At 41.4% G+C, this 23,065-nt stretch overlaps 1 protein-coding gene across 1 annotated transcript in view; it reads right to left on the bottom strand.

The window, feature by feature from the left end:
• Lonp2 (lon peptidase 2, peroxisomal) overlaps positions 1 to 23,065 on the bottom strand; it is an 87,912-nt gene that overhangs the window by 47,493 nt on the left and 17,354 nt on the right. The window contains exons 3-8 of the mRNA XM_048434637.3: positions 20,556 to 20,687; positions 18,217 to 18,339; positions 16,523 to 16,686; positions 14,945 to 15,039; positions 10,141 to 10,399; positions 149 to 290 (exon numbers count right to left, since the gene is read on the bottom strand). Of these exons, the coding sequence (XP_048290594.1) occupies positions 149 to 290; positions 10,141 to 10,399; positions 14,945 to 15,039; positions 16,523 to 16,686; positions 18,217 to 18,339; positions 20,556 to 20,687 (915 nt within the window). The remainder of the gene's footprint in view (positions 1 to 148; positions 291 to 10,140; positions 10,400 to 14,944; positions 15,040 to 16,522; positions 16,687 to 18,216; positions 18,340 to 20,555; positions 20,688 to 23,065) is intronic.

The following is a 23,065-nucleotide window of genomic DNA, read 5'->3' as shown; positions in this document are numbered from 1 at the left end:
TAGATGTTAACTAGCTCCAGACTTCAGTCTGTGCTCTACTGCTTTTCTTAGAAGCAACTGTACACCAATATGTATGTGCCTTGGGGATGGCCTATGCTCATTCATTCACACGCAAGTATGATTTCATGGGGAATTTTCTAGATCTTACCTCAAGCAGAGCTGCTGCGGGATCACCCTGTAGGCTTTTCCCCAGCTTGTCAACTTCATCCAACAGGAACACTGGATTGTTAACTCCAACAGTCTTTAAGCCATTGATGATGCGACCAGGCATACTGCCCACATAGGTGCGCCTAGGGAGAGCAGCAGCAAGGTCACAGCAATGACGACGAAGAGGCAAAGGGCAAAGGCACTGAGAAGTGCGACCCTTAGTTCTCGCCAGTACACACAAGTTCTATGCACACAGAAGCTTTACGATATATCAGAAAGATGTTAGATTCGATCCTAATTTTCTGTTTGATTCTGTGAGTTGCCCATGACACTGGAAGAACTTTAAGTCATAGTTCTGGTTGAAGGAGAGAAATGGAGAGAGATCCAAATATCTCATTTTTGAAAGCAACAATCTGAGGTAAACAGTACTTATATCAAGACTCCGTCACTCTGAGCACGCAAGGACGTAACTCAGCTCAGTCAGGTATTACTGAGTGAAAATGTCGGAGGCTGTGTTGTCCCATTTGAGTCAGATCGTTACGTAACTACAGCTGATGTAAGCATTTTTACACAACTGGAAGAGGCGCCTTCCCCAAGGGGGCAAGCTTTCTGCAGCTCTCGCTGACTTTACTATACTACAGCCTCAGTGCCTCCACCAGGCACAGCAGATTCTGCTTCTGAACGGGATTCAAGGGCAGTCTGCCTGGAAGAAAGCCATCAGCAGTAAGGGGAGCAGCAGCAGTTACATCATGACCCACACAACCACAAAGCCCATTTACAGAGGGAGCCTCAGCTCTGCCACGTGACTGCACAAAGTAGGGCAGAGTGACCTTTAAAAAAACAAGCAAGCCTGAAAAACTGTCCTGGGAATGGCTTTTATCCAGGGAAGGTGGGCAGTACTGGAGCTAGATACAATAACATTCTTTTACAATTAGAAATGAGCACATCCAAGGTTTCAGAATAGAGGTCTGGGGATGTAGAGCACTTGACTAGCAAAGCACAAAGCCCTGGGCTTGAACCCTAGTACTACCTAAGCCAGGCAGGAGGATCAGAAGTTCAAGGTCATCCTTGGCTCTATAGCAAGTGAGGGTGTCCTGAGATACATGAGACCTTGTCGTAAAAACAATAATAATCTTTGTAAGAGCCAGAGGTAATGAATGACCCCGATGCACATACGAACTCACAGACACTGTGGCAGCTTGCACAGGACTTGAACAGGTTCAAGCCAGCTGAGAGGGAGAAGTGGGCACCTAACACAGACAAAGACACTATATGCAACTGATAATCACTAGCAAAGGAAAATCCGTTTTCTCTAATGGAGTCTCCCTCGGGATAGTAACCACACCTCACAGCACGCTCCGCACCAACAGCAGTGAGTTGGCCAACACAAAATAAACTCAGTAGTACTTTTGGAGACTTTGTATCTCACTATGCTTTGGGCATTTTCTGTCTTAGTCTTATTGATATTTTGCTTGTGTTGATTTTCATTTCTGTGGTTTGGTGGAGGTTGTTTGTTTCTTTTTTGTTTTGTTTTTGTCTTTGTTTTGAGAGAGAGGGCATTAAGTTGGGTGGGTTCAGAGGTGAGGAGGATTTGGGAGGAACTGAAGTATGGGAAAAATACAATTAAAATATATTGTATGGGAAAAAGTTTAACAAAAGTTTAAATATTAATAATAATAATAATAAATTTAAGAATGGAATACAGAAAGGACATGAGAAATCACTAACCTTTTCAAACTTTTTCTCTAGTGAACAGGCCTGCCAGCACTCTGTTTCTCTAGTGGACAGGCCTGCCAGCACTCTGTTTCTCTAGTGGACAGGCCTGCCAGCACTCTGTTTAAATGTGCTGGAAGACAAAGCAGTTTAAGTTTCAAATTCTCCATGGGATTTCTTGGTTTTCTGGTTTCGATAAGATTTCAGACACAGATACTTACAATTCTATACCTAAATTCAGAGGAGAAAATGATATCCCCGGGCCCTTTCTAGAGCACTTCAAACAAACAGTCCTTGTTCTGGCTCTCTCTGCCCCAACACCCACAGAGAAGATCCAAAGCCCTCTGTCGAGAATTAGGGTTCCTCACCGTCTGTCTGCCAGCAGCTTCCCGACAGCAGCCAGCCTTCCCTTTCTTCATTCATAAACAAGATCCTACAAACTTGTCTAGTTTTGTTTTTCGAAACAGGATTTCTCTGTGTAACACCTCTTAACTGCCCTGGAACTAGCTTTGTAGACCAGGATGACCTCGAACTCAGGGAGATCTGCTAACATCATGTTCTTTGTTGTGGTACAGATATGGTTTGAATGTCCGTCGAGGACCCATGTGGTAAAACTGTGGTACCCAGAAGGCAGTATCAGGAGTTAGTGAAACTTTTTAAGTAGGGTCTCTTGAGACAGAATGTTATTTCTAACAAAGGGATTAAGATATTTCTAATAGGGGGCTGGAGAGATGGCTCAGAGGCGAAGAGCACTGGCTCCTCTTTCAGAGGATCCGGGTTCAATTCCCAGCACCCACATGGCAGCTCACAACTGTCTGAGACTCCAGTCCCAGAGAATCTGACACCTTTACACCAACGCACATGAAATAAAGTTAAATAAATTATTTTGAAAAAAAAGATATTTCTAATAAATTCCGAGTTGATTCTTAAAAGAAGATTATTAGAAAGAAGTATACTGGCTTTACAAACTTGTGCCAGGCTTCAAAATATCAATGTAACCACTTGCTCCACAAATGCAGCCAAAGAAGGCTGTCTGGTGTTGTTGGGGCTTTCAACTTTAAAAACTGAGCTAAATACATTTCTTTTCTTGACTGGACTTGCCTCAGGTATTTCATTAAGGTGTAAAAAGCTGATAATAGATACATTTTCCTTACTTTTCTTGCCTATGCATTTAACAAAAATTCTCTGAAATGAATGATTAGTCTTCCTGTCTTATTTTTGGTTTGGAGGCAAGGCCTCACAGTGTATCCAGTTTACTATGTACCCTGGGTAGCCTTGATTTGGTGGTAGTTCTTCTGCCTTGTCCTCCTGAGTTACAGATATGAACTGCCACCATGCTGAATTTCTATCGATCCTCAGAGACTCTCCTCAACACCTCGCTCACAGTAGTTTTCCAATAATGTAAGGCCTGCAACAATGACCAGCTCTACAATGCACCTGATTCTTATTTATGACCTAGTTCAGTCTGGATATTGTAACCTCTCTGTACCCAGAGATAACAAGCAAGCTGTTGACAGTCCAGGCTGATACGTAGCGGCTAACATTCTTCTCACTCGGGTACTCCAAACCAGCACTGGTAAGGCAGTCCTTTGGGAAGATTATTTGACCTAAGGTTCAGTTTCCTCACCTATAGAACGGGGACAACAGTGCCAATGCCAATCTCATGAAGTCTTGGAAAGAAGCTATGAGACTCTGGTCAGGAACCATGACTTAAGGTAGAAACCAAGACACCTGAATTCGAGTCTAACTTTAATTTTTGCTTTGTGAAAACAACCCCAAATGTCTTCTCCATAGCACCAGGCACACGCAGGGTTGTTCCTGTTCCTCGGTTAGAAGTGACAACTCTGAATTTCAGGCTACTAGTCTAAAACTAAGCCAGGAAGACAACCGTCACCATCAGATCAAACAGCAAAGATTCAGTCACCACTGCTAATGTGACAAGTCTTTGAATGACACTATAGAGCTCACACACCACTGCAAAGATCTATGTGACTTCACATCATGCAACACCCAAGTCTGCCACAGTTACTGACACTCTGAGTCTAAATAATATGGGAGGCTTGAGCCTCATTGGGAAGTGGTTTCTTTCCATGAGCAGAGAAAAGCACTGATCTAATATGAACTGGTTAGATAAATAATGATTTATGGAAAGACTAAATACTAGTTCTAGTTAATAGAGGGGAAAATGTCTGATTTTTTAAAATTATCCTAGAAATGTAGCACCCAGGTGTCTATACACGCTTAATTTGTTTGCACGTGTTTTCTATTCAGGACTGACTGTCAGATAAAACAGTGTGGCAGCGTAAGTAACACACAGATTGAAGATGTAAGGAGGCTGGTGAATACGGACTTGGATAGTGAGAATACACAAGATAAAAATATTCTTTCTAAACTCACCAAAATCACAGTAGTCATTTCTCAATAAATTAAATATACCAAAGCCTCCTTCACAGAAACCACAAAGGCAGGACATAAGTGAAGGCTGCAAAGGCTAGCCTGGGCTCCCTGCTACACCCCACAGTGTGTGTGTGTGTGTGGAACATCACTTCCTGTTCTATCGCCACAGTGTGTAAGTGTGTAAGGAACATCACTTTCTGCTGTGTCCCCCAGTGTGTAAGGAATATTACTTCCTGTTGCATCCCCACAGTGTGTAAGTGTGTACAGAACATCACTCCTACAACCGAATCTCAGAGCACATCTGCCGAGAACTGAAACAAACAAGTTCATTTAAAAACATGAATTCTGTCTGGACACAAGCCTCAATGGCAAAAGGCTTGCCTGGCATACAGAAAACACTGCATCCAGCCCTATCACCACAATAAATAAGGTAACAAAATACAGGAGTTCTGTGGAAACATTTCATAGTACCCCACTACAAATTCTGTGTTTATATATTAGCTAAAAATCAAATTTCATGGGGCTGGAGAGATGGCTCAGAGGTTAAGAGCCCTGAATGCTCTTCCGGAGGTCCTGAATTAAATTCCCAGCACCCACATGGTGGTTCACAACCATCTGTAATGAGATCTGGTGCCCTCTTCTGGCCTGCGGGCATACATGGAAGCTGAACACTGTGTACAAAATAAATAAATAAATCTTTAAAAAAAATCAAATTTCATGAATGCATTCAAAGTATTATAATGTATTTGAATATATATACATATATGTAAAACCATTAAACTATTTAAAGAAAAACACATGGATTCATATTTTTAATTGCTAATGGTAATTCAGATAATTAGGGCTACTTAGGTACTGTATAAAACATATAAAATTAAAACTGTTTCTATAAATAAAAAGTTTAAATTTTAAGATTAGCATTTTTCATTTTCCCAAAAACATATACATCATAAACATCTACAAGGAGCATTCCAATACGATATATCTACACCCTGTGGTTATCAGCTTTGTTGTCAAAGACCTAGGCAACTTCAAATTTAACATAATGCAAAGGCCAACCAACTTGTTATTCCTCATTAAAAAAAAACTAGAAAGACAGACACGTCTCATCATTAATGTCTGTTCTGTTTATTTAAAGGGCTCTTATTATCCATAGGCACACACCTCTATAATGATGTTTACATCCCTATTTGTGAATGATATTCACAAAGAATTTGTAATATAAAGGCTGGAGAGATCGGAAAAATACATACACATGAAAATAATAAAATTTAAAAAGAATTTATAATATATATAAAAGTTTATGTGTTATAATATTAAGCAGAAAGGGTAATATTATAATTCTGCTGCTTTAAAAATCATCACTATCACCATATCATCATTCCCAATGAGGGGCTGAACAGATGGTCCAGTGGCTGAGGAAGACACTGCTTGCTCTTCTATGGCCTGAGTTTGGTTCCCAGCAGCAACACCAGGCAGCTCACAACAACCTCTATCTCCAGCTCCAGATCTAATGTCCTCTTTTGGCCTCTGTGGACACTGTACTCACAAGAACAAACCCACACACAGACACACTTTAAAAAATAAGTCTGGCTGGGTGGTGGTGGCGCACGCCTTTAATCCCAGTACTCGGCAGGCAAAGGCAGGAGGATCTCTGTGAGTTTGAGGCCAGCCTATTCTATAAGAGCAAGTTGTAAGTTTCAGGATAGCTAGGACTGTTACACAGAGAAACTCTGTCTTGAAATAACCACCCCCTCAGAATCTCAAATAAAAGTTTAGCAGAAAAAAGAAAAGTTGATAGTGATTGTCTTTGTATGAAAGGAAAAAAAAAAAACAAGTATTTTCACCATCTGCACCAATGGTGTGCTGCGGTGGCAGTGGTTAAGTATGCATCTATTTCCTTATGCAAAAGTTTTAATTGAGAAAAAGGGGGGTTGAGGGAAAAGAACAGCATTAGTTTTGGGAACCCTGACTATCCGTGTGCATTTATATGTAGCTATGTTTCAAATATGAAAAAGTGGTAAGCCTAAAGGAGACGTCAATGATCTTCAGAAGAAAACTATCTTCTGAAGTGATAAAAATATCATGTCTAAACAAATCTGACTGTTACTCTTCTGGCAGTCATTTCTAAATCTTCATTAAAAACAACTTAGACTTATCTTAAGGGGTGAATTCCAAAATACAATTAGGTTTTGATCTTACATGAATTCCCAAACACGCAGAAACCACATTTGGCGCTCTGTTATATAAATAAACATCATGAGGTAACACAAAGAAGTGCAAGATACACAAGTTCTATGGGTCACAGCTTGTTTTTACACAGCTTGATTGTTCCATCCAACACAAAATTTAATTTGTTTCATACATATTATTACACATAAAGCCCTTACACACATAGCTTACAGACAATTTATACAATATTTTTAAACACCTACATTAAAATTATTTTATTATTTTATGTGTATGAATAGTTTCCATGTCTGCTGTTGGGTTTTTGTCCCACCTGGTTCTTGCAGTCGTTAAGTCTCAAAAAAATTACACAGAGATCTACATTAGTTATGAACTGATTGGCCCAGTATCCCAGGCTTCTTATTAACTCCTACAACTTATATTAGCCCATTATTCTTGCCTATGTTAGCCACCAGGCTTAGTACCTTATTCAGCGAGGGAGTCACATCTTGCTTCTTCTGTGGCTGGGACAGGACCGCAGAATCAGCTTTCTTCTTCCCAGAATTCTCCTGTTCTCATTGCCCCACTTCTACTTCCTGCCTGATTGTCCCGCCTATACTTCCTGCCTGGCTACTAGCCAATCAGTGTTTATTTAAACTATAATTGACAGAATACAGACCACTGTTCCACAGTATATGTCTGTGTACCATATACGTGTAATGCCTTAGGAGGCCAGAAGAGGACATCAGATCCCCTGGAACTGGAGTTACAGGCAGTTGTGCGCCATAAGTGGGTTCTCCTCTGGAAGAGCAGTCAATGCTCTTAACCACTAAGTCATCCCTTATCCCTTGAGAGCACCTATATTTTGATCGAGACCTGTGCATAGAGTTATGTATGCAGTTTTCCACTAGGGCATCATGTCAGCACTCAAAAACTTTTTGATATTTCGGAGTACTCCAGATTTACAGAAAGGATACTCAATCTGTATTTATGCTGTATATTTCCAGATGTGGTAGAAGTGGCAGAAATCTACCTTATTTAATCACTAAAAGGTCACAATAAATATCCTACGGTTCATACAGAGAGGAGAACAATCATAACTGACTCTATATATTAATACAGGAAGCCTAAACTCGGCCTGCATTACTTCTTTTTCTTGTTACCATGACAAGATACTTGACAAGAGGCAACTTAAAGAGAGGGGGGATCTGTTTCAGCTTACAGTCTGAGGGAGAGATAGTCCACACTGGTAGGAAGGCACATGAGCTGGAATGGGAGGCAGCTTATCACATTACATTGGCCATCAGGAAGCAGAGAGATGAGTGCTCAATTTGCTTTCTCTTCTTTATTTTATGTATTTATTTATTAAGACAGGGTCCCACTGTGTAGAGCTGGTTGTCCTGGAACTCACTCTGTAGACCAGGCTGACCTCGAACTCACAGAGATCTGCCTGTCTCTGACTCCCAAGTGCCGAGATTAAAGACATGTGCCACCAAGTCTGACTACTTTTTCCTTTTTATTCATTCCAAATAGTGTTGCTCACTTTTAGATTGGGGCTTTTTACCTGAATTAGCCCAACTGGAAAACTCTTGTATACATACCCAGATGTTTGTCTCCTAGATGATGAACATCTTGTCAAGTTGACAGTCAGTATTAAACATGGGAGGGGGCACTTAAAATAAATTTCTTCTAGAAGAGGTATATCAAAGGCAGGTGCAGAGGAGGGTATGAGCACTCCAGAGTATGTCTAATGTACTTTGGTAAAAAATGAGATTAAAAACTTACAGATACAGCTATTTTTGCTTTGTAGAGGAATAGATGGTTTATTTGTATCTTTCCCATTTCAGTTACAGATAAAAATTTATCAACACAGAAGTCACAAGATTTTCTTTTCATCTTATTTTAAAACTGAGCCACTGATATCTTGCCATGACAGAACTGTACATATAGGAAGCAAAGTTATTTTAAAGAATCAGTATCAACAGTGATTTGAGATAAATTAAAAGAATAAGTATTTGTTTTTTGTAAATCAAAGAACAAAAAATAAGAAACAGATTCATGAGCTGCAAGATGGCTGGGTTGTTTTGTTAAAGAACTTGCTGGGCAAGAGGACCAGAGTTCAGATCCCGAGGACCCACGTAAACGTCAGGTGATGTCTGCAACCCCAGCCTCAGAAGGTAGAGACAGATCGCTGAAGCAAGCTGGCTAACAAAACTAGCTGAACTGGCAAGCTGTACTCCAGGTCTGATTGGGAGATCCTGCCTCAAAGAACAAGGTAGAAGAGCAATTGAAAAAGACTCCTCACATCATCCTGGGGTCTCCATATGCACATGCGCTCGTACACATGTGCGCATACATGAGAGCACACATAAATGCACAACACACACACATGAAAGACAAAAAAAATCCAGACTTATACAAACACAATTTCATAAACTTCATCCTTTCAGAAATGTTTCATATTGCATTATTTCTGATAACTCATTTATTTAAACACAAAAACTCATCAAGAAGGGCATTTTTTTTGGCTTATAGACAGGAACTATGCATAGAGATAAAACTGCATGAGCGAATTAATGCTACACTTTGCTTCATTCTTTCTTTAAGCCAAAAGATATAACAGGAAGAAAAACAACAGGCTCCTTTCCATTAGATCATTATTTTAATACATAAATGTAAGTCAAGCCTCCTTTTTTTGCCTTTCTCCATCTCACCTCACCATTTTTCAACTATTAAAAATATAGTCTTTGGTTATTTTAAAAATTGATGTCTGACTTACAAGCACCATCCTTTTCTATAAACATGTAAACCCAGCAAACAGCTGGGTGCCATGCAGGGGTAACAGCGATTAGGGGAGAGAGACAGCACAAAGCAATGTTTCCCTTCCATCTCAGACTGCAGAGCAGTGGCGTCCACTCGGAGCCTAAGGCGGAACAAAACTTCCTAGGAGTGCCAATAGAGGGCATGTGACAAACACTCAAATGCCAATCCTGGGTATTTCCCAAAGGCTTCCACTGTCACACGCTCTCAGGGGACACCCAGAGCTATGCTCTACCCTGGACTGCTCCTTCTGCCCCCTTCCAGTCACCTTCAGTTCATAACGGGGATATGGACCCACACACGAACACACGCCTTACACACATACTCTAGGTGTGTGCTCTCACAGTTTGCACCTGCGCTATGGAGCCCTCTGACCATAGAATATAAACCTGGGCTCCCCCAAAGCCTCTTCTAATCAGGGCAGCAGGGAGAATCACAGAGCCAAATAATGGAAAAGAAAAATAAACCTGATTATAATAATGTAGCTTAGTCAAATATAACACTCTTATAGTCTCTTTTTGTTTTTTGTTTTTTTTTACAGAAAGTGAGTCCAACATATAGGGTAAGCTGTGCTGGACATGCTAACCTTGTCCTTAGTGCAGGAGGAAAAGAAAGACTGCAGGCAGAGCAAATTTGCTCTCAAAGATTCCTCACCGCCTCACGTCTGCCACAGCACCGCAGTGACTCTTTGAACGGCTAGGTTAGTATCATTACTTAGGTAATACTACTAGGCCAAGGTAAACGTAAAGGCAACTAAAGTCCAATCACAAAGGAAGTTACAGTTCTGTTCAAGTAAGAGGACACAAAGTTCAGGCTTACACTGGTCAGCCCACTGCACCAATGTCAGCTAAATCATGAAGCAGAACCAGAGCTGAGTCTGAGAGCAGTGTTTACCTGTGTCCTCGGATGTCAGACTGGTCACACACGCCCCCAAGTGCGATCCTGTGGAACTCTCGACCCAGAGTCTTGGCCACCGATCTCCCCACACTTGTTTTGCCTACTCCAGGAGGGCCAACAAAACAGAGGATTGGGCCCTTCAGGTTGTTTTTCAGCTGTCTGACAGCCAAGTATTCCAGAACTCTCTTCTTCAACTTTTCCATAGCATAATGGTCATTGTCCAGAAGAACCCGGGCTGCCCGAATGTCCAGGCGGTCTGCCAAACAGAAGTCACTTCAGCACTTGGAACTTTCAAGTGAACAAACGCCTTTCAAGCATTGCAAGAGCCTAAATTTATTATTTAGAAAAAAACAAGCACAACCAGATTTGGATCCCTCTAAGTCTTCAAATAGACTATGCTAGCTAGTTTTCTGCCAGCTTGGCACAAGCTGGGGTCATCTAAGAAGAGGAAACCTCAATTGAGATAACACTTCCATAAGGTTGGACTATAGGCATGCCTGGACTGACGTGGGAGGGCCCAATCCTTTGTGGAGGTGCCGCCCCTCAGCTGGTGGTCCTGAGTGCTGTGAGGAAGCAGGATAAGCAAGCTGTGAGGAAGCAGGATAAGTTAGTAAGAGCCACTCATCCATGGCCTCTTAAGAGCCCCTGCCTCCAGGCTCCTGCCTGACTTCCCTGAATCATGGACTATAAGCTACAAAATGTAATAAGCCTTTTCCTCTCCAAGTTACTTTTAGTCATGGCATTTACCACAGCAATAGAGAACAAGCTAAGACAGAGAAATCCATTGTTGCTTGATTATTCTATTTAAGATTCAGAGTCTCCCAGAGACATCCACTCATTACAAACCTATGCTCAAATCATGGACTTTGCAATGATTTCTAAATATACATTCTATTGGCCGGGCGGTGGCGCATGCCTTTAATTTCAGCACTTGGGAGGCAGAGGCAGACGGATCTCTGTGAGTTTGAGGCCAACCTGGTCTACAAGAACGAGTTCCAGGACAGGCTCCAAAAGCTACAGAGAAATCCTGTCTCAAAAACCAAAACAAACAAACAAAAAACAAATATTGATTCTATCTTTGGGGGATATGGTTTCTATATAATTTATTATGCTGCAAAATTTCCCCTTTGGGGAAAAGGGTGGCAGGCAGAAAGACAATCAGGGGATCAGAGCGCTTGCTGCATAAGCCTGGCCACCCAGAGTCCACATAAATGTGACAGGAGAGAACCAGCTCCACACAGCTGTCCACTGACAGCATTCCCTCCAGGTAATAAAAATTTAAAAATTTAAAGAATATTTTTCTCACTACAGTAGTAATATTCTATAAGCCTTCTCCTAATCTAGAAACCAATAACAAAGAAGAAAGCAGTTACCTACAATCACCTTCTCCTAATAGTCTGGTATGTTGTCTCAGGTGGTGTGAGTGTGAGCTTACATATATACTTTTCAAAAGGAGATTTTCTGAGGGCTTCTGTAAAATGATTTTTTTTGGTCCCCATTTAATTTAAGGCAACTTCCAATAGCATATATAAATTTCAGCAAAACTTCGTGGCTACTTTACAGTGGATTATTTGATTATCCATATTCACCTATTCCTATACTGAACTGAACTCAAAAACACATTAAAAGACTCATATGCCAGCCAAGTGGCACACACCTTTAATCCCAGCACTCAGGAGGCAGATGCAGGCAAATCTCTGTGAGTTAGAGGCCAGCCTGGTCTACAAGAGCGAGTTCCAGGACAGGCTCCAAAGCTACAGAGACACCCTGTCTCAAAAAGACAAAAAAAAAAAAAAAAAAAAAAAAAGAAGGCTTATATGCCATAACCATGTGGGGTGTTTACTGAGACTATGCTGACAGTTTAACATACACAAATCAAAAAATGTACTACGTTACGTTAGCAGAATGCAAGCCAATCATCTCAATAAATGCAAAAAAAAAGCATTTGACAAAATTCACTTTCTTTTCATGATAAGAATTCAACAAACTTTGGGGTGGAAGCTGACGACTAAGGAGGAGACTAGAACCAACCAAGGTAAGGCACCAAGTGGCAGGCAGCCCCACAAACACATGGGTCATGATGTGGAAGCAGGGAGGAGGCTGGAACTGACCCAGATTAAGGTGCCCAGGCTATTAAGAGAGGAAGTATAATTTTCTCTTGGGGTTGTGGCCACTGGTCTGTTGCCAATGTTTCAGTGGCTGGACCCACACTCATGTGCACAGTGTCAACGCTAAGCAGATTCAGTGAGTTGCACAATAATTTTAAAAAGTATGGTTTTGGCATAAAGACATTTGTAAGACTGAAACAGAACAGAGTCCAGTAATTATATATATATATATATGGCCTACTAATTTTCAATAAGGCCATCAAGACTGCATACTAGGGAAGAATAGTCTCTTCAAGCAAATACTGTAGGGAGAACTGGATAGTGCATGCAAATGAATGAAAATTCTTAGAGTTGTTCTTGGCAATGATCATTCTTAAAATGACATCAACAACAGCAAGTCATGGTGGACATGTCTGTAATCCTACTATTGAACAGGTGGAAGGCAAGAAGATCCTCCTTAGCTATATATATAGTGAGTTCGAGGCCAACCTGGCCTACATGAGTCCCTGTTTCAAACAAGCACCAAAACAAATTATAGCCAGTCATGGTGAGAATACGGAGAAATGGGAGCCCTCATACAATGTTATAGGAATGAATGTGAATTGGTATGTCCAGAATTAAAAACAGCACCGAGGTTTCTTTTCTTTTGGGGGTGGTTTATTTTAGCTCACACTTTCACATCCAGTCTAGCACTCAAGGAAGTCAGGGCTGGAACACACAGGAACTAATGCAGGGGCCATGGAGGAGAGCTGCTTGCTGGCTTGTTTCCCACAGCTTGCTCTCATACCCAGAACCACCAGCCCAGAGGTGGCACCACCCGCAATGGACTAGGCCCTCCCACATCAATCATTAATTAAGAAAATGCCTCATAGGCCTGCCAGCCTTAGGAAAGCATTTTCTAAACTGTGTTACTTCTTCTAAAATAATGCTAGCTTCTGTCAAGTTGGAAAAACAGAAAACAAAACCAGGACAGTGTGAAAATAAACACCTGAGAAATTTAAGAAAATAGTTTTTTCCTTTTTTGGATCAGGGTCTCATGCAGCATAGACTTGTCTTAAACCCACTGTGTGGACCCCGAGCTATTGATCTTTTGGCTGCTGCTTCTCAAGTGCTGTAATTACGGGTGTGTACACCATGCTGGGAACAAGAAGATGTTTTTAACCCTTTCCTTTCCTCTCACTCCCGTGCTCCTGGGCATGTTTTAAGTGACTGCTATGATCTTGGATGTTACAGAGGTTTCTTAGCAATTAAAAAATAAACCTGCCAACAAGGCGGTGGTGGTGCACTCCTTTGAACCCCACTTGGGTGGCAGAGGCAGGTGAATCTCTGTGATTTCAAGGGCAGCATGGTTTACAGAGCAAGTTCCAGGACAGCCAGAGGTACACACAGAGAAACCCTCTCTCAAGAAACCAAAACTAAATAAATAAATAAAAATAAACAAGTAAATAAGTAAATAAACCTACCATATGACTAAGCAGTCCCATTTCTGCGTATATGCCCAAATGACTAAAATTGGGACCTTGGAGAAGGTCCACATGCTGACATAAAGTGCAGTATATTTACAATACTCAAGAAATGAAAGCTGTTCAAATGTCCACTGAGATGAACAGATTAAGAAAATGTAGTCTAACATGTAACTATTATACTTAACCTTAAAACATAAGGAAATCTCATCACTTTCAACACAGAGAGCTCATTACCCTAAGAGAAATGAAGCAAACACAGACACATAATGTCTGCTTTCACATACAATGTGAAATTTAGAACTCTCAGAAGTAGAGAAGAATGGCTGTCAGGATCTTAAGGAAGAGGGTGTGGGAGGTGATGGTGAAAGAGTTTCAACATTCAGTTAGACAAGTGTGAGTCTGGAGACCTACTGCAAGGCATAGTGCCTAAAGCTAGCAATACTGCGTGTATTCTTAAAATTTGCTAAAAGGCAGAGGCAGGTGGATCTCAGGGAGTTTGAGGCCAGCCTAGTCTACACAGTGAATTCCAGGACAACTGTGGCTACATAGTGAGACTTTGTCTCCAAAATATGTAAAGAGGAGAGCTAGAGATGACTCTGGAGGTAAAAGCACCGGCTGCTTTACCAGATGACCCAGGTCCAATGCCCAGCATCCACAAGACATTTCACAATTGTCCATAATTCTAATTTCAGGGGATCCAACAAACCTCTTCTGGTCTCCCTGGGTACTGCATGCATGTGATACAGACATATATGGAATCAAAATACCCATACACATAAAATAAAAAACTTTAAAAATGTTGCTGAGAGCAGTTGTCACATGTTTTTACCATCTCTCCCTCTCCAACGCTGCTTCCCTATCACACACAACGAATGGGAGTCAACTTTGGAAAGTGATAGGTATACTTATAGTGTAGGCGGTGGTGATAATTTCATAAATGGCATTTTGAATTTCATTAAGACATAATCTTAACATGTGTGCAACTTTTTCTATGCTATGGCATCTCGATAAAGTGGTTTCAAAATAACTGAAGTAAAACTTTGTTGCTGTTTGTTTTTTGAGATAGAATTTCCCAATGTAGCCCAGACTGGCCTTGAACCTAGAACCCCCCAAGTGTAGGAATCCAGGCATGTAACACCGTGTCCTGTTGTGTTGTTTAAAATGAAAATCTGCATCAGCTTTCTGAGGGATCATGAGACTGAAAAGCAGGCACCATGGTGAGCTCACCGGTCGTGCTTTTGTTCCAAGGAAGCTCCACCATAAGTTCCAAATAATTTCTAGTCAGAGCATATTCAGGCATTGACTGAGGCATTTTTTTGAGTCTGTGGAGGAAAATATGTAAATAACAGGTGCAAGAACAAAATAATTCCACAATAACAGAAAAATCAAGCGTGTCTCCTTATCAAGCATACTTGAAAACCCTGATAAAGATTTTAAAGAGTTAGTTCTCGTTTTCTCTCTCTCTCTCTCTCTCTCTCTCTCTCTCTCTCTCTCTCTCTCTCTCTCTCACACACACACACACACACACACACACACCAAAGAATGGATGCTCTATTAAACTTCATGGTTATTATGAATGTGCAATCCACTGTAAGTAGGTACAGACTTAATGCCCATACAAGTAAAAAAATAAGTAAAATATATTCTATTTTTTTAAGGCTTTCCTGTAGTTTGCCTATACAAGGAAAAATTGAGAGTCCCCATCCCCTGGAGTTAACTAATGAATTCACTGCCATTGGGGACAGAACCTGGGCCCTTGTATGTGACAGGCAAGCATGCTACTGCAGAGTTATAGCCCCAGCTCTCCCTGGGATTTATCATCTAATGAGAAAACAAACCACAGAGCTGGGATGCAGCTCAGTAGCAGACACGTGTGTGTCCTGGGTTAAACTCTTAGAACCACAAAGCAAACAGACCTCTGACTCATGAACAACACTGGAACTAAATAAAGGAATTTGGTCAATTCCTTTAGACATTGAAAAGGCAGCTACAATAGTTCAGTGTGGCGGCAGAATACAAGCAGAACAGATGAATCACCTCTCAGTCTTTGAAGAAAAGATCAGTGAATGTGGTGTGATTTAGGAGTATTAATACTGTTTTCACAGCTGAGCATGGTGGTACCTGTCTATGGTCTATTATTAACTTAGGAGGCTGAGGCTGAGTTCAAAGCCAAGGCCAGTCTGATTTACACAGAGAGATCCTTTCCAAAAAAAACTGAGAAGAAGAAATGTTTCAAGACATAAGCTACACAAAGCAATGAAGACAGAGGAAGAAAATTCCACCAATCACAGCTGTAAGTAAAGAATAAAAGAAGGTAAGGCTGGAGGACGGCTTAGCAGTTAGGAGCATTTGCTGCCCTTTACAGAGAGAGGACCAGGGTTTGATTTCTAGCACCACATGGTGGCTCACAAACATCTGTAACACCAATCCCAGGGGATCCTATGTTCTCTTCTGGCCTCCTCAGGCACTGTATGTATGTACAGGCTAAATACCCATATAAGTAAAAACATAAATTGTAAGAAAAAGAAAGAGGGGGTGGAGGGAGGGACAGAGGGGGGAGAGAGGAAGAGAGGAAGGGAGGGAGGGAGGGAGGGAGAGAGGCCGTCATTAGGAAGGTCAAGAAGGACAAGAGTGGGCGGTAAGGTAATATGCATAGGTAGCCTAAGAACTGATCAAGCATAAGAAAGATAAGAGAATAAACAATAAAGCAGCTTTAGTCTGTGACTCGAGGCAGCATAACCAAATTTCCACAAGCAATAACTTTTAACATTAGCAAGTAAAATGAAAATACTAACAAACTTTTACCTTTTTATCTCTTTGACACAGACTTTATGAGCCTGCTCCGGCATATTAGATGTTTTTATTTTTTTCTCCAGCATGACAATGTCATCATTATCTTCTTCCTCATCCTCATCTTCTAATGTCCCTGGGATATGTGCAATCCTCCTGATGGGGCGTATTGCTATAACCTGAGTAGAAAGTATATGTCAAAACAAATAGAAGCTGAGGCAGGAGGGCTAAGATTTACAGGGCAGTCAAAGCTCAAGTGAGGCCTGTCTCCAAAATATTAATAAAACACAAGAAAGACAAGACAAGAAAAAAAAAGCAAAAAGGAGTGTGAGAGAGAACGAGAAGGAGAGGAAAGAAGTACAAGGCCAAAGTAAGCCAGGATGGTGCTCCACAGCACTTTAGGAAATAAGGTTCACAACTACTGCAAGGCAGGTGCACACATTTGTTCTGTGGAATTAAAAAGCAGATCAGCATAAAGTGAGCATGGCTGTCAGTGCACACAACAGATAGGAAGTGTCTACAAGAAGCACTAGGGAGCACAGGTGTCGTCTGCACTTAACTGCACGGCTGTTTCCTCACATGTACCACCACTGACACCAGTAACTGTCATCACGCTCACATGTACCACCACTGACACCAGTAACTGCCATCGCGCTCCTGCACGTGAATGTCTCAGCATTCCCAACCTTTCCACATTACTTTCAACTTCATATGACTCATGACCTGTCCTGCGCGAGTGCCCCCTTGCTTACTTGCCTTCTTGTGATGTTCCACTTCTCCAGCAGGGGGGCTGCTAATCCCCCCACGTACACACACACTAATTACTGGGCTTCAGTAAGTTCTGGCTTCTATTCCATCATGCTCAAATTGTTCTTTTTCCAATCTAAACTCTTTTCTATGTCAATGTGAAAACCTTTCCCTCCTCAAATGGCTTTTACTTACATGTTCTCTTCCCATGATCCCCCGCCCTCCCCATAAGACAGGGTTTCTCTGTTGTAGCCCTGGTTGTCCTGGAACTTTCTCTGAAGATGGGGCTGTCTTTGAACTCAGAGATCTACCTGCCTCCTAAGTGCTGGGATTACAGGCACGCACCAACACCACCTGATTTTTCCCCATGATTTTGCTGTAATATTTTAAAAGTACTATATGTATTCTTTGAATTCCCAACTCATTAGTCTCATGAACTAACTCCAACTATTGCTAGTCAAAAATGATATACTAGCATTCTGGGAAGGTTGTGAAGAGCTGAGATGGGGCTTATACACTAAAAGAAAAGAGGAGAAAATCCAGGCAAGAAGAACTACTCTGGACACATCAAGATCTTCTGAGAAACAACAAACTTTGTCTTCTTTATTTTCAAATTCTTCTCAAGTTTTCTGTCTGCTTGTCTATTTGTGAGATAGGGTCTTGCTATGTAGCTCATGCTGGCTTCCATCTCCTACACTCAAGAGATCAAAAACTTCAAGCTCCCTAGGAACTACAAATACAATCACACACTGGCTTCCAAGTTTTTCTTTTCTCAAAAGAACTTAGTCTCATATTACAGAGAGAGAAATAAAATGTAATAAAAGAATGTGCTGGGTATGGTGGCATGTGTCTATAATCTTGGCACTCTTGAGGCTAAGGAAAGAGAATTGCTGTGAGCTCAAGACCAGTCTGGGTGACAAAGCAAGATCCTGCCAAGAAAGAAAGAAAAAAAAGATATTTACCCGCTTGTCGTCATCTTGTTTGGGTTTTCGTGTTTTTTGAAGTAATTTCAGGCCTTCAATCTGTCTGACAAGCAGGGGTATGGTCATCTTGAACCGATCCTCCAGGCTCACAGCATCTAAGATCTAGAAAGGGTGAGTAAATTAATAGCACCTTTTCCAGAAGCATATGCTCTAAACACGAGTAGATAGAACCATGATTTAAGTTCTTAAATTACAAGAAAGGCAAAACTATTATCTGCATGGCCCTGGCCCTTCTGGGGCCCTATCAGGGCAGGGTAGCCGTGCCTGGCAGTTGTCAGTGCTGCCGAGGCGGAACTGCCTAAGGAGCAGCTCTGAGCACTCTGTGTTATGGTGGGCCTCACCTTCAGCCCAACCTGAACCTCTTACCTCCTTGCCACTTTGGGTACCATGGCCACACTGGGCCTGGGTCATCCAGTCTCCTGTAGGGAGCTATGAGAGGCAGCTACCTGCCAATTTTCAATGTACACTCCTCTAAACTGAAAGAACCTCAACAATTCTGGTAACAATCATGACAGGAATCATGCATTAGCATGGCTAACACCATCAAATTAACTATATTATCAGCAAAGCATAAATGAACAGAATTTAAAAAAAACACAAAAATATTGATTTAAAATGTCATATATCCCATGAACAAGAGCTAAACATATAGCTGGGCTTGGTATCACAAGTCTATAATCCTAGCTACTTGAAAGAATGAGTGTCAAGGGGTGTCAAGTTCAAGGCCTACCTGGATTAGAGTGAGTTCAAGGACAGTCTGAGCAACTTAACAAGACACTGTCTCACAACACAAAGCAAAAAAAATAGGACCAAGCATATAGAATGATATTAGATAACCTTGCCTAGTATGTGTAGGATCCAGGGTTCAATCCTAGTACTTAAAAGAAAAGAAAACCAAACATAATTGATTTCAACTGTTTCTGAGAATAGTCTATATATATTTTGGATCTCAGCAAATTCTAGAATCAAAATATTAATTTGTGTATATATCTGTGTATGCATGGTGTGTGTGTGTGTGTGCGCACGCGCGTGCGTGCATGTGTGTGGTGTGCATGCATACATGTGCTAGGAGGTCAAAGGGATCAATGTCAGGTATCTTCCTTTCTTTCTAACTTATCTTTTGAGATAGGATTTCTCAGTGAGCCCAGAACTCACCATCTTGCCTAGACACTCACTAGCCAGTGAGTCCCCGGGAACCACTGTCTCCTGAAGTGCTGGAGTTACAAACACACACATACTCCATGTCTGGATTTGACATGGGCGCTAAAACTCTGAACTCAGGTCCTATGCTTACATAACAAGCAGGCACTTTACCCACTGAGCCATCACTCCAGCCCCAAATACTAAACTTTTCTATAGATGGTTAACAGATCTCAAGGACAGCCTGATTTGGTACCTGCGGCACCCCACACTCCCTCAGGATAATGTGCTCACTAATGCTGCAGCCAGGTCACTCCAGAGCAAGTCTTCTCTCTCCTGCTTCCTTCTGACTGCACCAACCAGAGCCTATTAGTTGAGGACCTGAGTCTGGATTCCCAGGAACCATGCAGAAGCTGGTATGCTGGCTCACCTCCATAACCTTAGCACTTAAAGGGCAGGGGAAGCGCCAGGCAGATATCCGAGAACTCACTGCCAGCCAATCTAGCCAACCAGAGAGCTCCAGGTTCAATGAGACCCTGTCTAAAGGAGTAAGGTGTAAAGTGATGGAGACAGACACCCAACATCAATCTCTGACCACCCCTATACATACCAAATATGTGAAATTTTTAAAAATTAAATTTAAATAAAAATTAAACATTTTCTTTAAAAATAATTTTTGCTTTCTCTGTTTTAATTAACTGACCACCAATACTACTGATTGTGCCCCCCAAAGCACTGATTGTGTCAACAACAATATAAACTCTGTTTGCTTTGGGTCTTGGCACACAGTCGGACTGTACGGCCTAAGCTAGTCTTAAACTGCTGATTCAGAGGGCTGAGATTACAGCTGTGTGTTACCAGGCCTGGTAAAACAACCACCTGTGAAAGTCAGCTCGCATTCTTTCTTTCCACCTCCCACTTCCTCCTCCTTTCTCGAGAGACAGTCTCATGTAGCCAAAGTTGGCTTTGAAATCCATGTGCAGCCAAGGATGACCCTGAACTTCTGATCTCTCTGCCCTTACCTCCCAAGTGCCTGGATGACAAGCATGTGCCACAATGCCTGGCAGAAGTTGATTTTTTAAAGAAAACGCATTTTAACTACATCCTTGCGTCTCTAGAATGCATTTATGAAGGTGAAAGTGTAAGTACTATCCAGATTATTCTGGAGGGCACAGTACCTGCAGCTTCTCTTTGTTGCTTGTTCGAATAATCGAAGTTAGAATGTCTGGTAGAGCTTCCCTTGGAAGGCTATCTAAAAGACGTCTCAATTTAGCAACGGCAGGGACTGACATATCCAACATTTCAACCAACTAAAAGAAAAAAAGAGAGAGTCTAATGAAATAAAGCAGTGGCGTTTGTGAACTAAAATAATCGGATTTTCATACAGGTTTAATGTTACATCTGCATCTTTTGTTTTGAAAGATCACTGATCCACACGTGGCAAGCATTTCACAGGCCACAGGAGAAACACGTACTTCACAAAAGCACATCGGAGGGCCCGAGAGGAGGTACAGGTGCCTCTCTCCAGGCTTGGTGACCTGCTCCCCTCTCAAGGGTCCACATGGTAGAAGGAGAGAACTGAATCCTGAAAGTTGTCCCAAGTAAATGTAATAAAATATTTTTAAATGTCTGTGAATGAAAAGCGAAAATGGCTAGTAAGTATTTAACACTAAAATTTATACAAGACTTTGTAAATTTGCTATGACTTTAAAACTCAAATTTATTTTTTTATTTTATTACTTTAAAAAAATACTAATCCAAATTCCCACTCCTTCCCCCCTCCCACTCCCTCCACACACCCTTCCACTCCACCCCCCTCCAATCCTAAGAGAGGGCAAGGCACCCTGTGGAAAGTCCAAGGCCCTCCCTACTACATCTAGGCTGAGCAAGGCATACATCCAAAGAGAATAGGCTCCCAAAAAGCCAGTCCATGCCATAGAGACAAAGCCCAGTGCCACTGTCAGTGGCTCCTCAGTCTATAACAAAGCTACAAGAAGAATATGATGAGCCCCGTGCCTTCCCCATCTAGATTCACTAATTCTTCCTATCTGTGACGTGGCTCTCTCTCTGTTCACTTCACAGACACTACATGTAAGCTGCAGGCATCATGACTCTTATTCCTAATCAAAAAACACTTTTCTATAACTACAATGTAATAATTAGATTATGGAAATTAATAGCACAGTTGATGCTAATATGATAGCCAATTACTAATTGAAATCCTGATTTTTTAGTATACTATTTGGGTTAATTAGTATGCACATTGATAATTTAGTTGGTGAACACACAAAACAAACAAGACTTGCAGGCTAGAATACTGCAACACATTAGGCTGAAGATAAGGACAAATGACAGAAGTGCCCTTTCATCAGGGCACACAGTAGGCCTGCTCTTCCTCATCTCCTCTGACTACAGAGGCAGCTGCGGTCTTGTGTTGATCTTTGAAACGTTTCTGGGCAGAAATACTAAGGCACCAAATGATTTGCCAGATTTGCTTTTTCTGTGTAAACATAAAGAAAATACCTTGAAATTAAATCCAGTCTACCTTGACTCTTAAGTGATATTAAAAGGCAGATCGTTACATCTGTAATTTTAGGTATGAAGCCATAGCAAAAAATAAACCTTTATTATGTAAGTTCTGCTTTGTGGCTAAGATAGAAAACTTGGTTCATCCTAATTTATAAATGATATACCAAATCCTCATACAACTAACTCTAGTAAGATTTCACAGGCCAGTAATAAACAGCTCTGAAAACACTGTAATTTGGGGAACTATCGATTACTTTCCAATAATCAAAGGGATTAAAGCACAACTATATAAAGATAGCTGGGGGAAAAATACATAAAAACAAACAAACAAACAAAAAGCCATTAAAAACCCCACAAAAACTCAAAGAATCTTGTTCCCGGGAATTCATTCGTAGAAAGCAAAAGTTAAATTCATCCCCAGCCTGTGAGCAGAAGCTGTCTGCCAAACAGTGTGCCGCTCACGCAGGACAGCCGACGGGGTCTGTGGGACACAAGACGGTTAGCACTGATGACGCACGCCTGAGCAGAACAGGGAAGAAGCGCGGCACCACACAGCAACTGCAGAGCACAGAGTCTAAAATTCAGAGAAGAAAGAGGGAACACAAGGCAAAAATTACAAATGTGGGGCTATTTTGCTATTCAGCATGGTTAGACATATTGATATCTGCTTAATTACTAGAGATGAAGAAGATAGGCCTGAGACAAGGCCTTAGCATTACTAGGAAATCTGAAGTTCATCCTACGTGTTTTCCTCAAGAGAAGCCACCCCTGGCCTTGGGCATCCCAAGACAGCTCTACCATGAAGACAGACTCTCAGCCTGGGTGGTTGTTATGTCTGAAGAAAGGCTCAGCAAGTAGAAACAGGAGAGAGTAGAAGGAACTCAGAACATTCCAGAAGAGTCAGGTCTCCCTGAATGAGCTGAAGGGAAGGCAGGAGAAGCGCTCACTTAAGCACATTCTTCCAGTCTAAGCAGGACAGTAAAGCCAGTGGCTTCAGTGCACGGACTTAACTAAAAGTATGTAACACAAAATAAAGCACAGGTATAAAAATGAAACAAATTGGAGTATAGACCAAATCCAGAAGAAAAAAGGCGGAAACTAATCTAATTTCCCTACAAAAGTTCTTCTAATGTCACTGTAAAACCTCCACATTTAACAG

The sequence above is a fragment of the Myodes glareolus genome, chromosome 22 (genome assembly GCF_982192425.1).
Source record: "Myodes glareolus chromosome 22, mMyoGla1.1, whole genome shotgun sequence".
NCBI classification, from domain to species: Eukaryota; Metazoa; Chordata; class Mammalia; order Rodentia; family Cricetidae; genus Myodes; species Myodes glareolus.
The sequence above is the reverse complement of the archived record's forward strand: the minus strand, read 5'-3'. Positions and strand labels throughout refer to the sequence as shown.